The sequence below is a fragment of the Acanthopagrus latus genome, chromosome 21 (assembly GCF_904848185.1).
Source record: "Acanthopagrus latus isolate v.2019 chromosome 21, fAcaLat1.1, whole genome shotgun sequence".
Taxonomy (NCBI): Eukaryota; Metazoa; Chordata; class Actinopteri; order Spariformes; family Sparidae; genus Acanthopagrus; species Acanthopagrus latus.
Genome location: NC_051059.1, coordinates 24,925,604 through 24,937,758, shown reverse-complemented (window position 1 = coordinate 24,937,758; position 12,155 = coordinate 24,925,604). Strand labels below are relative to the sequence as shown.

The 12,155-nt window shown below is 46.4% G+C and overlaps 1 protein-coding gene across 1 annotated transcript; it reads right to left on the bottom strand.

The window, feature by feature from the left end:
- Nucleotides 1-1,890: 1,890 nt before the first annotated feature.
- On the bottom strand, nt 1,891-10,554 carry LOC119011468 (Krueppel-like factor 6). Its single transcript, XM_037084619.1, has 4 exons — nt 10,211-10,554; nt 7,395-7,977; nt 6,153-6,276; nt 1,891-5,045 (listed from the first exon to the last, which is right to left on the bottom strand). Exons 1-4 carry the CDS (start codon nt 10,310-10,312, stop codon nt 4,994-4,996), a joined length of 861 nt encoding a protein of 286 aa, XP_036940514.1. The 5' UTR covers nt 10,313-10,554; the 3' UTR covers nt 1,891-4,993.
- Nucleotides 10,555-12,155: the final 1,601 nt, after the last annotated feature.

The following is a 12,155-nucleotide window of genomic DNA, read 5'->3' as shown; positions in this document are numbered from 1 at the left end:
GGATTTGTTTGCGGCACAACTTAATTTGCATAAATTTCTTGGAGAGTAAGATGAAAACTCGGCGCTCTTGGCTGCAGCAGGAGGAACAGATTGTCCTCACAATGCACGTTTCACAAACCGGCTCACACTGTTGTTCTGGTGCTGAACTCGGGCTAAGTGTTCCATCTGAACACCCCGATCATCAAAAGATCTGCAAGAATAAACAGAATATTTCCTCAACTTTTGCCAAATTTCTTTACTGCGTTTAATGTCCCTCCTCGTACTGGAGGAAGCTTTGGATCACGTTGGATGTTTTTAAAGGACTTGAGTATAATTTTCACGGCTTTGGCCGTCCTGTCTATATGATCATGTGCTCAGTGGAGATATTTTTGGCGACAGGTTTAAACAAATAGGGTGATTTTGTTCGCTTGTTGCTGGCAGAGTATCAGCAACAGTAAGCAGTCATATATGTCACTCTGGGAAACCCCAGGACTGTCGGAGACCAACAGCAACAGGAAAACATTTTTTGCACCATCATCATGTGGTTAATAGTTTGAAACAGTCGACGTTTGGTTCAGGCACCAAAAACACTTGGCTAAGATTAGAAAATGTTCATCGTTTGGGTTAAAATAAGTACGTAAGTTATGTTATCCAAGTTAAGTTTCTTTGTGACGCCTCCATCGTATGCAGACCTTGACACTTGACTTTATTCTGCACCTCCTTCTTTGCTCTCGTCATAATTATTAGCCCACTAAGAACAGTAACGATGGGAGCTCCCTGCACGGACGACATGTTCGTCCATTTCTCTGATGATGACGGGTTGAACATTTAGTTTATTCTGCCCGGATCCGACATACGCCATCCTGCTGCTCCAAATACTCATTAGCTCACAAACTGTGGATCAATCCATCAGTGAAAATAGTCCCCCAGCCTACCAACCATTCACTCCTGGTGGAGCAGTATTCACTCAAACCTACAGTGTCCAGCTGTTTGGGGTAATTAAAGATTTACATCTTCAGCAGGACTCAATATTATCATACTGATGAATGCATTGTTGGTTTTGGTGTTTTGTTTTTTTTTTACAGGATTTACGTGCATAAACGCACGTTTTACATCGTTTTGGCTGATCGTCCACATGGATCCTGTAAACCCACATTTTTGAAACCTGGTCTCAGGTGGCAAAATTCAAAAACGCCGCCCTTGTGTTCTCATGTGGACAGCTAATCTGCATACTTTGTGAATCGATGACGTGCTGTGACGTCTCATAACAACAACAACAATGGTCGACTACATGCTTGTGTTCATGCTGCAGAAGATTTTGAGCCTATCAGGGTTACTAGGACAACATTTTATGCTGCTCTGTCACTACGCTGAGCAAAAAAGGATGATGGACAACCAACTAGCCATCTTCATCTTCTTCTTGTTGTGCTTGGTTTCTTCTTCTGCAGCACGCAAGCTTTATGTGCACGCTCCATCTCTTCCTCTGTTTCTGGTGAAAAAGCACGTTGAGTCGTTCACAATGGATCCATTTGGACCCAAATATTCTTGAAATAATAACGAGGAAGACGGGGGAAAAAAGATCATTTTGGTACGTGTGGACACGGCCTAAGAAAAACACAAAATACCACCAGGCTGTTTTATTACTAGTCTGAGCAACAGCAGCCGAAACTGGGCCGGTAAGACCAGAACAAAGCTGTAATGTAAAGGTGGTTCTGGTCACTGAATCCCAGCATGGTGCGGTTCTATAGCCGACCCTCATCTCTGACCTTTAGGGGGGAAAAGGGTCCACGGAGATAATAATTCCTCCTTTGGGAATCTACTAAACATCCCATAAACAGAGACTTCCTGGCTGACCGTCGTCCTCGGAGCGCTGCAGGAGAGAAACAAGAAAAACAAAAAACCACATGTAGATCCAATAAATTCTTTTTTATCGATTTTCCAATAAAAAATACATTCATACAGAAACTATTTTACAAAACAATTTCAAATGAAAAAATCTTGTTATGCCATAAAACAAACAAAAATAGAGCCTCATATTTTTTTTTTTTAATTTTAAATTTTTTTTTATCTCCATGTTTTATCCAATAAAGATTCTCGAGCTAAAGATAAGGTGTGTCTTCTCTTCCGCCAGGTCAAGTTGAGAGAGAAAGAAATCACATGGCAAATAAAAAAAAAACAAAACATAATACTTAACGGGCACCGGAATGCAAAAATGATGACAATTCAAGTGTCCAGAACAATTCACGTCTGAAAAGTATTTTTTTGTTGTTTTTTTTTTTCTTGAAAGATGATGATAGGCCACAGGTGTATACGCAGTTGATGCCTTTTGTTTTTCTTCTTTTTTTTTTTTATAAAAACGTACATTTTGCTCTTCCTTCCTCCAGTCAAACAAAAAAAAAAAAACTAACAAAAAAACCCAAAGATGTTACAGAAGCAGAGTGATGAGAATGGAGTGCGTCTATTTTACAATAAGTCCTCGGCCTCTCGTCTTTTATCGGTTCATCTTTACAAACGACGCGCCGCACTGTGTTTGTTGGTCCCACATCCTTTCAAAATAGAAGCTTTCTTACAAAATTCTCTTAGTTTACAATGTACATATCTTTGCAACTCTTGACAGCTCTCAGTGTGCGGACTTTATTTAACGTTGACCAGGTGCGTCTGTCTGTCTGCGCAGGTGTTGACCTACAACAGCGGTCGTCCTTAAAGCAGACAAAGTCTTTGTCAACACTTCCATGATGCTGTTACCGTTTCAACAAAACGTATCGTCCATAAAAACACTGCGGCTCCAGAATATGTCGGGGGAAAGATGGTGATTGAGTTCATCCGATTGTGAAACTGAAGGGAATTTCTTTGAACCTTGACAGAGAATTTGTATCAACCCACAGAGGAGTGTGTTGAAGTCATGTACAGAAACTGAAAGGTTTTTTTTTTCTTTCTTTTTTTTTTTTTTTCCTAAAAAACATGCATATAGTGAAGCTGACACACATCTGGTCCTGGTCTCTGGTCTCTGCTCACCTGCAGACAGAAACGTCTACACCTGCAGCAACAGCTCAGCTTGAAACTGGTTAGACCGGCTTTTGGTACCGTTTAATCAGATCACGGGTCGTTTAAAAACCAGGACTGAGTAAAGAGACTGACTCACCCCGAGGGGCGAGACTTTACCAAAACATACAACATCAAAAAAACAGACTCGTGACTGAGAACGTCGTCACATCTGCCTCCAAACAGACTGTAAGCATTTTGACACATTGACAGAGACAAGCGGCCTGAACAGCGAGCTGTAAATGTCCTAATTCCTCGCAAGCGTGGTGGCCGAGCGCGCCACAATTCATGAGAACATATTTCCAAAGACTCTGTACCTTTAGACAGCAAGTTATAGTCCATCTGAAGTGCATCCACACCGCCTCGTACTACATAGTAGTAAGCTTTTTACAAAAAACTGAATCGCTTCTCCGAGTGCTCCACAATTCTACCTCAGACCCGGATCATCTGGGGGGGGAATTTCGATATATTTTATGTTATATATTTTAACAAATAATGCACAGAGATGTAAAAATGGCAGTCATCGTGAAGTTGATATATAGATTTTTTTTATTATTATTATTATTATTTAGAAGTTTAGAGCAGTCTGTCGCCAGACAAAAGAAAAAAAAAAAAAAGAAGGTGCGACTGTATGGATCAGAGCCTTTATAAAGCAATTCATTAACGCACTAGTGCATTCGCAACGCCCGTTTGGTGTGTGTGTGTGTGTGAGAAAGAGAGATCTATTCAACAGGACAAGGCCACTTACATAAGGCATCAGTAAGGTCAACAGTGCATTTACAGATAGAAACGAAAGAAGAAGAGCAAAAGAGTGAAGAGAAAAGGAACAGATAAATCCCATGATCGAGACAGTTGCCAAGCAATAGTGGTATCCCCAACGTATCAAGAAACTCAAGAAAACAAAATGACTGCCTTATGTGTTTTTTTGTACAATACTATGATATTGAGTAATATGAAGGTAGCTGCTCTCGAGTGGAATTTTGTTGTCCTATAAGCAAACAGGTGAGCAACACATCCCCAGATCCCATGCAACGTCTGTTATAATGGCATAACTGTTTGTGTACAACCGTTTGTTTTTTTTGTGTTTTTTTTGTGTTTTTTCTTTCAGATACAGAGCTTACACAATGGACAACAAAATGAGCTTTTTATAGCGTGTATGTTTTTTTTTTTTTTTGAGACAGGCTACATAATACATTGCACATTTAATAGCTGCACTAAAACAAAACGACCTCCCACGTGTTCGAAAAAAGTGAGGGAGCTGTAGTTCCACCTCCGGGCAGAGAGGGGGCGCTCTCTCTAGCCAAAAAAAAAAAAAAAAAAATCTAGCTCCACCAAAACAAACCCCCCCTCGCTCCCCCTCCACAGCCGATATAGACTCAAACAGCACAGACAGAACCCTTGCATTCATTCTCAGTGAGACCACAAACATCCCCCCGCCAACAAAAAAACCCTCTCCGTGTCATTCACTCGCAGTTTCCACAATGCAAGCTCCATCCATCCGCTCCATAAAGCCAGCACAGGCATCCAGTCGCAGGCACTCACAGTCCCCATGCGCACAGGCAAACACACTGTCATTGGAGGACCGGCGACCCCCCTCCCGCCCACCCCCCCAGCCACGGGGGGGAGTCCCATAATCCTCCGGGAAAAAAGCGTCGAACACCATACAGAAGAGTCTCTTCCCGTTCTTCCTCTCCAGCCCAGGTTGTTTCCAGTTCTTCATGTCTCTCTCTCTCTCTCCCCGCCCTCCTGTTCCTCTGTAAAAAGCCTTTCAAGAGCAATCTCCACAGCGAGGTGTTGGAGGCACTAAGTATGGTGCAAATAATAGCCTGCGTTGCTTCATCTTTTTCCACTGACTGGAACACGGCGGTGTCCCTGTTAACGCTCCCAGGACACACCGGCCTCGCTGATCCCCCAACAGGTCAGGACAATCAACCCGAATCATCCCACAGAGCTCTCGACACGGAGGCCATCTTTAGATGTGCCTCTTCATGTGCAGCGCCAGGTGGTCAGAGCGGGAGAAACACCTGAGGAGGGAAGAATGAGAGAAGATTGAGGTGATGAGTGTGAGAACTACATCCGTCCAGACACTTGTTTACATCTGTGCACATCTGTGTGGGGGCGAGACAATATCAACGATATATATCGTGATATCAGACTACATGTATCGTCGTAGATTCTGGATATCGCCTCTAGTTTAGTCTATTTCTGGTTTTAAAGGCTGGATTACAGTAAAGTTGATTAGCCATTAGCCATCCCTGCAATATTGTCACAACAACATCATGATATTTGATTTTGCTTCCCAGTCTGTAAACACAGTTATTGTGACCTAAACTGCAAGTTAGAGGGATATTTTTTACCCTTTCATGCAGTTTTTACCAGTCTGGTTGCTAGAGCAGCTTCTATTATATAATAGAACTAAAACAGTAAAATTAAAGTAAAATAGCTCAACTGTTCTTTCTCGTTGGCACAATCAGCTATTTCACCAATAAAACTGGACTTCATGTAGATGAAAGCTGCAGTGACGGTGGCTTTACAGTCCAGCTCATCTCTCACTTGAACTGTTTGCTTTACTTTCCTACTCGGCTGCACACTATGACACGACCGTGGTGAGTTCAGGGACCGAGCCCTGTGCATCACTCTCATCTCCCACAACCTATTGGTGCCATTATCTGCCGTCGCCACGAAGGAACCACACGGGGGACGCTCGAGCCACAAAGGCTTCATTGAGATGCTTGTCGTCGTGACACCCTCTGGCTTCTGTTAATCAGCTGCCCCCCCCCATTCAGCCACTTGCTGAACCCTCTTTTCATGCAACCCCCCCCCCTCGGCCTCGACCCCCCCGTTCCATCAGTCCGTCCTTGACCCCTCATTCATCTCGTGTCATCTCGATAAACCAATTTGCAAACATAAGTGGAGGTCTTTGTCGGTGAACGAGCACTTAGCGCCAAAGGTAAAGAGAAAGGGGGGTTACAGCTGCACTAAAGGTGTTATTGTGGTTATCTGACAGCACTTTGTTGAAGACACGTTCACTTTCAGACTTCCAATGCAACTTTTTCCATGTTTTTGCGCTTGTTAAAAGGGTCACCCGAGGTACGTGTCAGCAGCGGTTGAACGTTTCCTGGCTCTCTCACCTGTCGCAGTGACTGCATTTGAATGGCTTTGCTCCGGTGTGCTTCCTGAAGTGTCTGGTGAGCTCGTCGCTTCGTGCAAAGCGCCACTCACAGCCCTCCCATGAACACCTGTAGGGCTTCTCACCTGCAAGCGTTGGGGGAAAAAAAAAGGAAAGCAAAAACATTAACATTTATACAGAAGTGAGTTCTTTAAGATAAGATCCTACAACTATCATGAAAATACACGTTTCACATCTTAAAATACCGAGCAGAGTCTATAAACATGATAATAATTCATCCTATCTATTCAATCTTGTCTCTTCGTGTCCTAATAGCAGTAATTTGGAGTCATCAATCAAAATGTCGCGCTATCTGACATTTTCAAATTCAAGGCCTCAAATATGCAGCCAGTATCAGCCGGGTCTAACTCATCCCAGAGGTTTTATAATGCTGTTTTCAAAGAAAATACCCTCCTGTCCCAGTGCTAAGCAGATTGGCCCGGCTACTGTAAGTTGAGGAGAAAAACAACCTCGTGCCTTGTGGGTCTTGAGAGCTGTGGTATGCAGCTCTGAGGAGCTGCCTCGAGTAGACGGCTTATGCAACAGGGGGAGAGCCGCAAGGGAAAAAAATAGAGACTTGCTCCTAATGGTCCTAGAGGCCATTAACCATGTGGCTTACATGGTCGGCGAAAGGATGCCAGGAATGTGACTTCCTCTTCTAATGCACGGCACAGCTTGGCAGAGGCCAAAAGGTGACGAGGGAAACTGTTCACATTTGAACTTTGGAACAAACACCGCAAATGTCAGATTCCCATAATTTCTCTTTTTCTTTACTGTGTGAATGCAAACGGGCGGCTCTCTGAGTCGTTTCCCAGGGTGAAATCTGAGAACTGTTGATTTGTTTTCAGGATCCACATCCTCTGGGTGCTGCTCGGCCACAAAGGAGCATCCCGTCCCTCCCTCCCTCCTCCTCCCCCTCCCGTCTCTCTCTCCCTCCCCCCTCATGAAGTCACGTTCCTCTGTGTGAATTAGGTCATAGTTGAGGGCATTCCTTCTGACAAACTATTCAAAGTATGTGGGAGTATTTTAAGCGCTTTGAGCGTGTGATCGTCACTCAAGTTCATTTCACTCGCACTTCTGAGAGGTTTTCACACCTCGGCTCGGCGGATGAGCTTTTATTTAGCAACGAGCGGTTTTAAAAACATGACGTCACCCAGCGAGTTCTCACTTGTGACATCCGCATCTCGCCGTCAAGCATCTTTACCTGTGTGTGTGCGCTGGTGTGCTTTGAGGTGCGAGCTCTTGGTGTACACCTTCCTGCATCCGTTGAATTGACACCTGTGCACCCGCCTCCTGCCGTCAGGCGACGCCTCCCCGCTGGTCAGCCCCGACCGCTCCAGGGTCCTCTCCATGCCCCCAGTTCTTATTTTCCCAGGTGAGTGCAGCACAGTCTGTATCCCACTCCACACCTGGGTGACAGAGCTCTCCTTGCCCAGCTCGGGCGAGGACGGCGGCGTGCTGATGATGGCGGAGCCCAGGTCTTCGCCACCGTCTCCCAGAATGTCAGTCAAAGAGCCGGAGGAGAAGTCGAGGGTCGGGGAGAGCTCCTCGGAGCTGTCCGAGGCCTCGCTGCTGGCGTCAGAGTTGAAGCCGCCGGCGTCGAGGTGCTGGCTGTCCTGATTGTCTTCCTCCTCCTTGATGTGGGGGATCTTTGGGTCCTGCTCGGTTGACTTGTCTCCGCAGGCGAGCATCAACTTGCTCCACAGGTCCTCCTGGCTCTCAAATTTGAGGTCGGTGGCTGAGACGTAGGGCTCGCTCTGGAGGTACCTCTCCAGCTCGAGGCATGTCTGTGTGGAGGGAAGACGAGATAGCAGTGAGTTCAGAGCTGCAGGGAGCCCGAGGCCTGAAACACGAGGCTTCCCTTCAACTGGAAAGTCCCTACAAACACCAAAAAAGTGATTTCTTTTCAAGGGAAACACAAACTGTGGTGTTCTTCTACACACTGTGTTTATTCTTAGCAGTGGCAGCAGCAGGAGGGGGAAATGCTGTGACACTGTAACACCACTGGCCCTGTTTCCTTCCTGCCTGCAGGAACGAGGCAAGACACAATGTCCTATGCAGAGGAGAGTCAGGAGCGTTTCTAAGGATGCCCTCTGAGGCCGTATCAGGGAAGATTACAAGCACCACATTTCCTTCTGAGAGCCTGCAAGAACAAGGTGCTCTTAACCCGCCAACACTCGCATGGTTGTGTGTGCGTGCGCGTAGGTGCGTGTCAGGCTCGGTCATGAAATTTACATATGCTACAGAGCCCCCCCTTTGGGTTAGGGAAGTGCTTGTAGATCTTTTAAATCTATCAATTATTCAACATAATGTGGATTTAATAATGCATTCAGAGGCATCGCTAGAAATAACATAGCACACCAGGGACCGAGAGGAGGGAGGTCTGGTTCACGGGGGTCCATAAAAAGCCCGGCATGAATACTGCAGGAGCCGCTGTGGATTGTGGGCTTATTTTTTTTTTTTTCTTTTGAAAAGGAAGTGAGAGAGCACTTCCTCATCCTCACCGCAGCCGGCGAGCGCAGGCCGGATCAGGAGGGCCGTGAAACACAGAACCTCTGCAATTTCCCTAATGAAGCAGATTTACAGCCACATTTTTTTAATAATAATAATAATAGTGAGTGAACTCACGCGGCTCGGGGTCAGGAGATAAATCCCAGATACTTAAAGTGAGTAATAAAGGAGGTATGAGGTAAGAGGAGTGAAGAAATTCTCCTGTGCTGCATCATCACGTCCTCAGACTCTTCCTCAACCTTTATTTTAAGAATCTCACCTCTCTGCCTGTGCTCAGCTCAGAGGCCTGAGTGCAGACGCTCACAGCAACACTCCACGTTTGATTGGAATAATCAAAAGAAATATGGAAGAAGTGTCAGTAAATCATGTTTCTACTCGGACTCTGACAGATGGGGCTCTCTGATGTCTGCTGTTGGATGCCACTTCAACTTATCACGAACAGACTTTATGTCTAAAACGGGCATATCGTGGTATCATCGCAGTCATTTGGTAATTAGAGAGAATGCATTCAAGACAAATGTTTCTCGTCAGCGGTGCTGGATGAATCCCAGGCGAGCTTTAAATGCCTGGGAGGGAGGGAGGGAGGGCGACCTGGCCCCGAGCCCGCAGAGAGATCTGACAGACGAGGAGAGAGATAGAAGAGGATCGAAGCGTGTTGCCAATTCAATTCATTTCATTCCCTTAAAAAAAAAAAAAAAAAAAAAGAGGAAAGAGAAGCAACTCTTCGCCCTCTCCTCGGTCTCCAGCATAAAACTCCACTGTTCCGTCATCCAGGGGCCGGTTCGTCGAGCCAAATTGGACCCGAAACCAGCCTCTGTGTCAGACTGTCACTCTCTCATCTGTGTGTGTGTGTGTGTGTGTGTGAGTGTGTGTGTGTGACAGAGAGAGAGAGAGAGAGAGAGAGAGAGAGAGAGAGAGAAGAGGAGGGGATACGCGTAAAGACGCACGACTCGCCATTCAGTCGCTAAATCTGCATCACAGCGTGTTTTTTTTATTCTATCTGCGGCTCGTAAACATGCGAGCATGAGCCGAGAATATCTGCAAACGATATTATTACCAGAGGAAAACAACTCCAGAACACGTTACAAACTACACGCCGCCTCACACTGATCACAGGAGGGTCGAAAGAAATCGAGATTAACAGAAAAAGTATGAAAATGCGCCTAAAAAGTCAGAGTTGTGTCCCGCATGCACGCCGTCAGAGGACGTGGAAATATCGCAGGAATATCACAGAGATCTGTCACGAAGGGAACCTGCATCACTTCCCCTGTTAAAAAAAAACCAAAAAAAAAACAAAAAAAACCCACGCAGGTCCACTTTTAACAACAGGGGAATTAACTGTTCCACGGAACCAAACGTGGAGTTACGTAAACAACTTTGACATTTGCGCGTCCGCACGCAGCTGTCAGCGCAAGTTTTCCCCCAAAAATCACACACACACTCCAACACTGAGAGGACGAGCTGTCAAAGCCGTGCGTGTAGGGGACGGAGACGGGGAGAGCTCGTTACCTGCTGCCAGTACTCCTCCAGGGACGGTAACGCTGAAAAGTATCCGGTGTCGTGCACAATCTGGAGCTCCTGGAAGATGCTACACATGGGGATGACATCCATTTCACTCCAAAAGATGCAGCCACGGAGTAGAAAAGCGGAATTCGAGCTTGTGAGAGGAAACGCAGCCTGCGGAGTGTGGAGGGAGAGAGAGAGCCGATCTGTGTTCGCATGTAGGATCAGTCTGGAGCCGCGCGCGCTTCCAACGGAGGGTTTGAGCGTGTGACGCACCGGGAGCGCACAGCAGCGAACTCTCTGAAACTCCGTCAGCGCTCTGACTGTAAACTTCCCCCCCGATTCAAAATTACAGACAAACCCACCCCCATGTGATTACATTACGTTTCGGCACGTCCACCAATGAGCGCGCAGGAGCGCACCACCCGCCCACCAGACCACCCCTGGCCAATGCCGAGCCGGAGCCGACTCATCCTGTCTGCCGTGGTTGGCGCAGGGCGCGCAATGTCTCCGGCTCCCATTGGACTAACCCGGCGCTATTTTTAGTGCACTATATAACCCGAGCTGCTCTGCGAGCGAAATGAGGAAGTGAGTTTTCTACTGAATCAAATGTGAGCTTCAGTTCCTCCGGAGCGGCGGCAGCAGGAGGAGAAGCGCTGGCCGCTGCGCTGCTGTCTCGAAATAGACACACTCCACTGTGGTCATTTCATCACACACACACACACACACACACATACACACACACACACACACTCACCGCGGATGTCTCTTCTGCTGGCGATTAAAAATGCTTGAATGTCTAAAAAAGAAAAAAAAAAGGGCGGGGGGGGGGGGGGGAGAGCGCACAGACAGACTGAGTGGTTCGGTTTGGTTCTGTAAAGCGCCAGAATCTTACGAGGTGAACCTCTGGAGGATCGTCAGAGAGCTGATCAATTTCTGTTCAGTGTGAAACACGTCAGATAGACTTTCTCCTCTTTCATGGCTGCCCAGAGATCCATGAGCAACATTACGAGTCTCCCTGTGACAGTGCAGACAGTTTAATAAGCTATTAAGTTATAATGGAGTCGCCATAAAGATGATTATTCACAAAAAATGCTGTGCAGGTTATTGCAGCGGCTGCAGCTTGAGGCTCATCATGAGGGACAGGTTTGCTTCTGCTGGAGATGGTGTGAGTGTGTGTGTGTGTGTGTGTGTGTGTGTGTGTGTGTCAGTCACCTGTGGCTCTCTCCTTTCTACGAACACCGGCTCACCTTCTCTTGCAGCACAGTGTGTTCACTACTCTCGATTCTGATCATGAAACCGCACCGCCGGTTTGCTCGTTTCCTGTCGAAGTAAGAAAGAAGAAGAGGTGCCCCCCCACCAAAAAAGCGCGGGCTGCTCGTTGGCATGGTGACGGTCTCTAATACAACATGTCATAAACACACACCGGCATCTCGCCTCCTCCTCCCCCTCGTTTAATGTAGACAACTATTAATCCGCTTCTTTTCCCGGCAAGATCAAACAAGCATGAATATTAATCGGAGGTAACATGTTGATAAATGAAGAGATTTATGTCTTTACGTGCAGCGCTGCATAAACATTTCATTTGTTAAATGTCTTACCCGCTTCATTATTCCGTTGCTTTAATCTGCAGGTGATCGGGGCTTTTATTTTATTAAATGTGAAGTAAAGGTTCCTACTTCCCTCCCAGAGGATGAACAACACACATGCTTCTCACTCTTCAGTGTCTCGCTTTAAATCTGACTCCCGTCAATCACAACACTGTGACTAAGCTCACTAATGCCTCACATACAGCAGCACATGTAGAGCGCACAACTTCCCATCCAGTTGCATAAGATGTGGGATAAAGTTGAATTCAAGCGGAACAACGGCGGCATTGACGAGTTAAAGGCAGGCGATGTGACAAACAACATATTTGGAACAGAGCGCCATTGTTTGACCTCATCGGCCC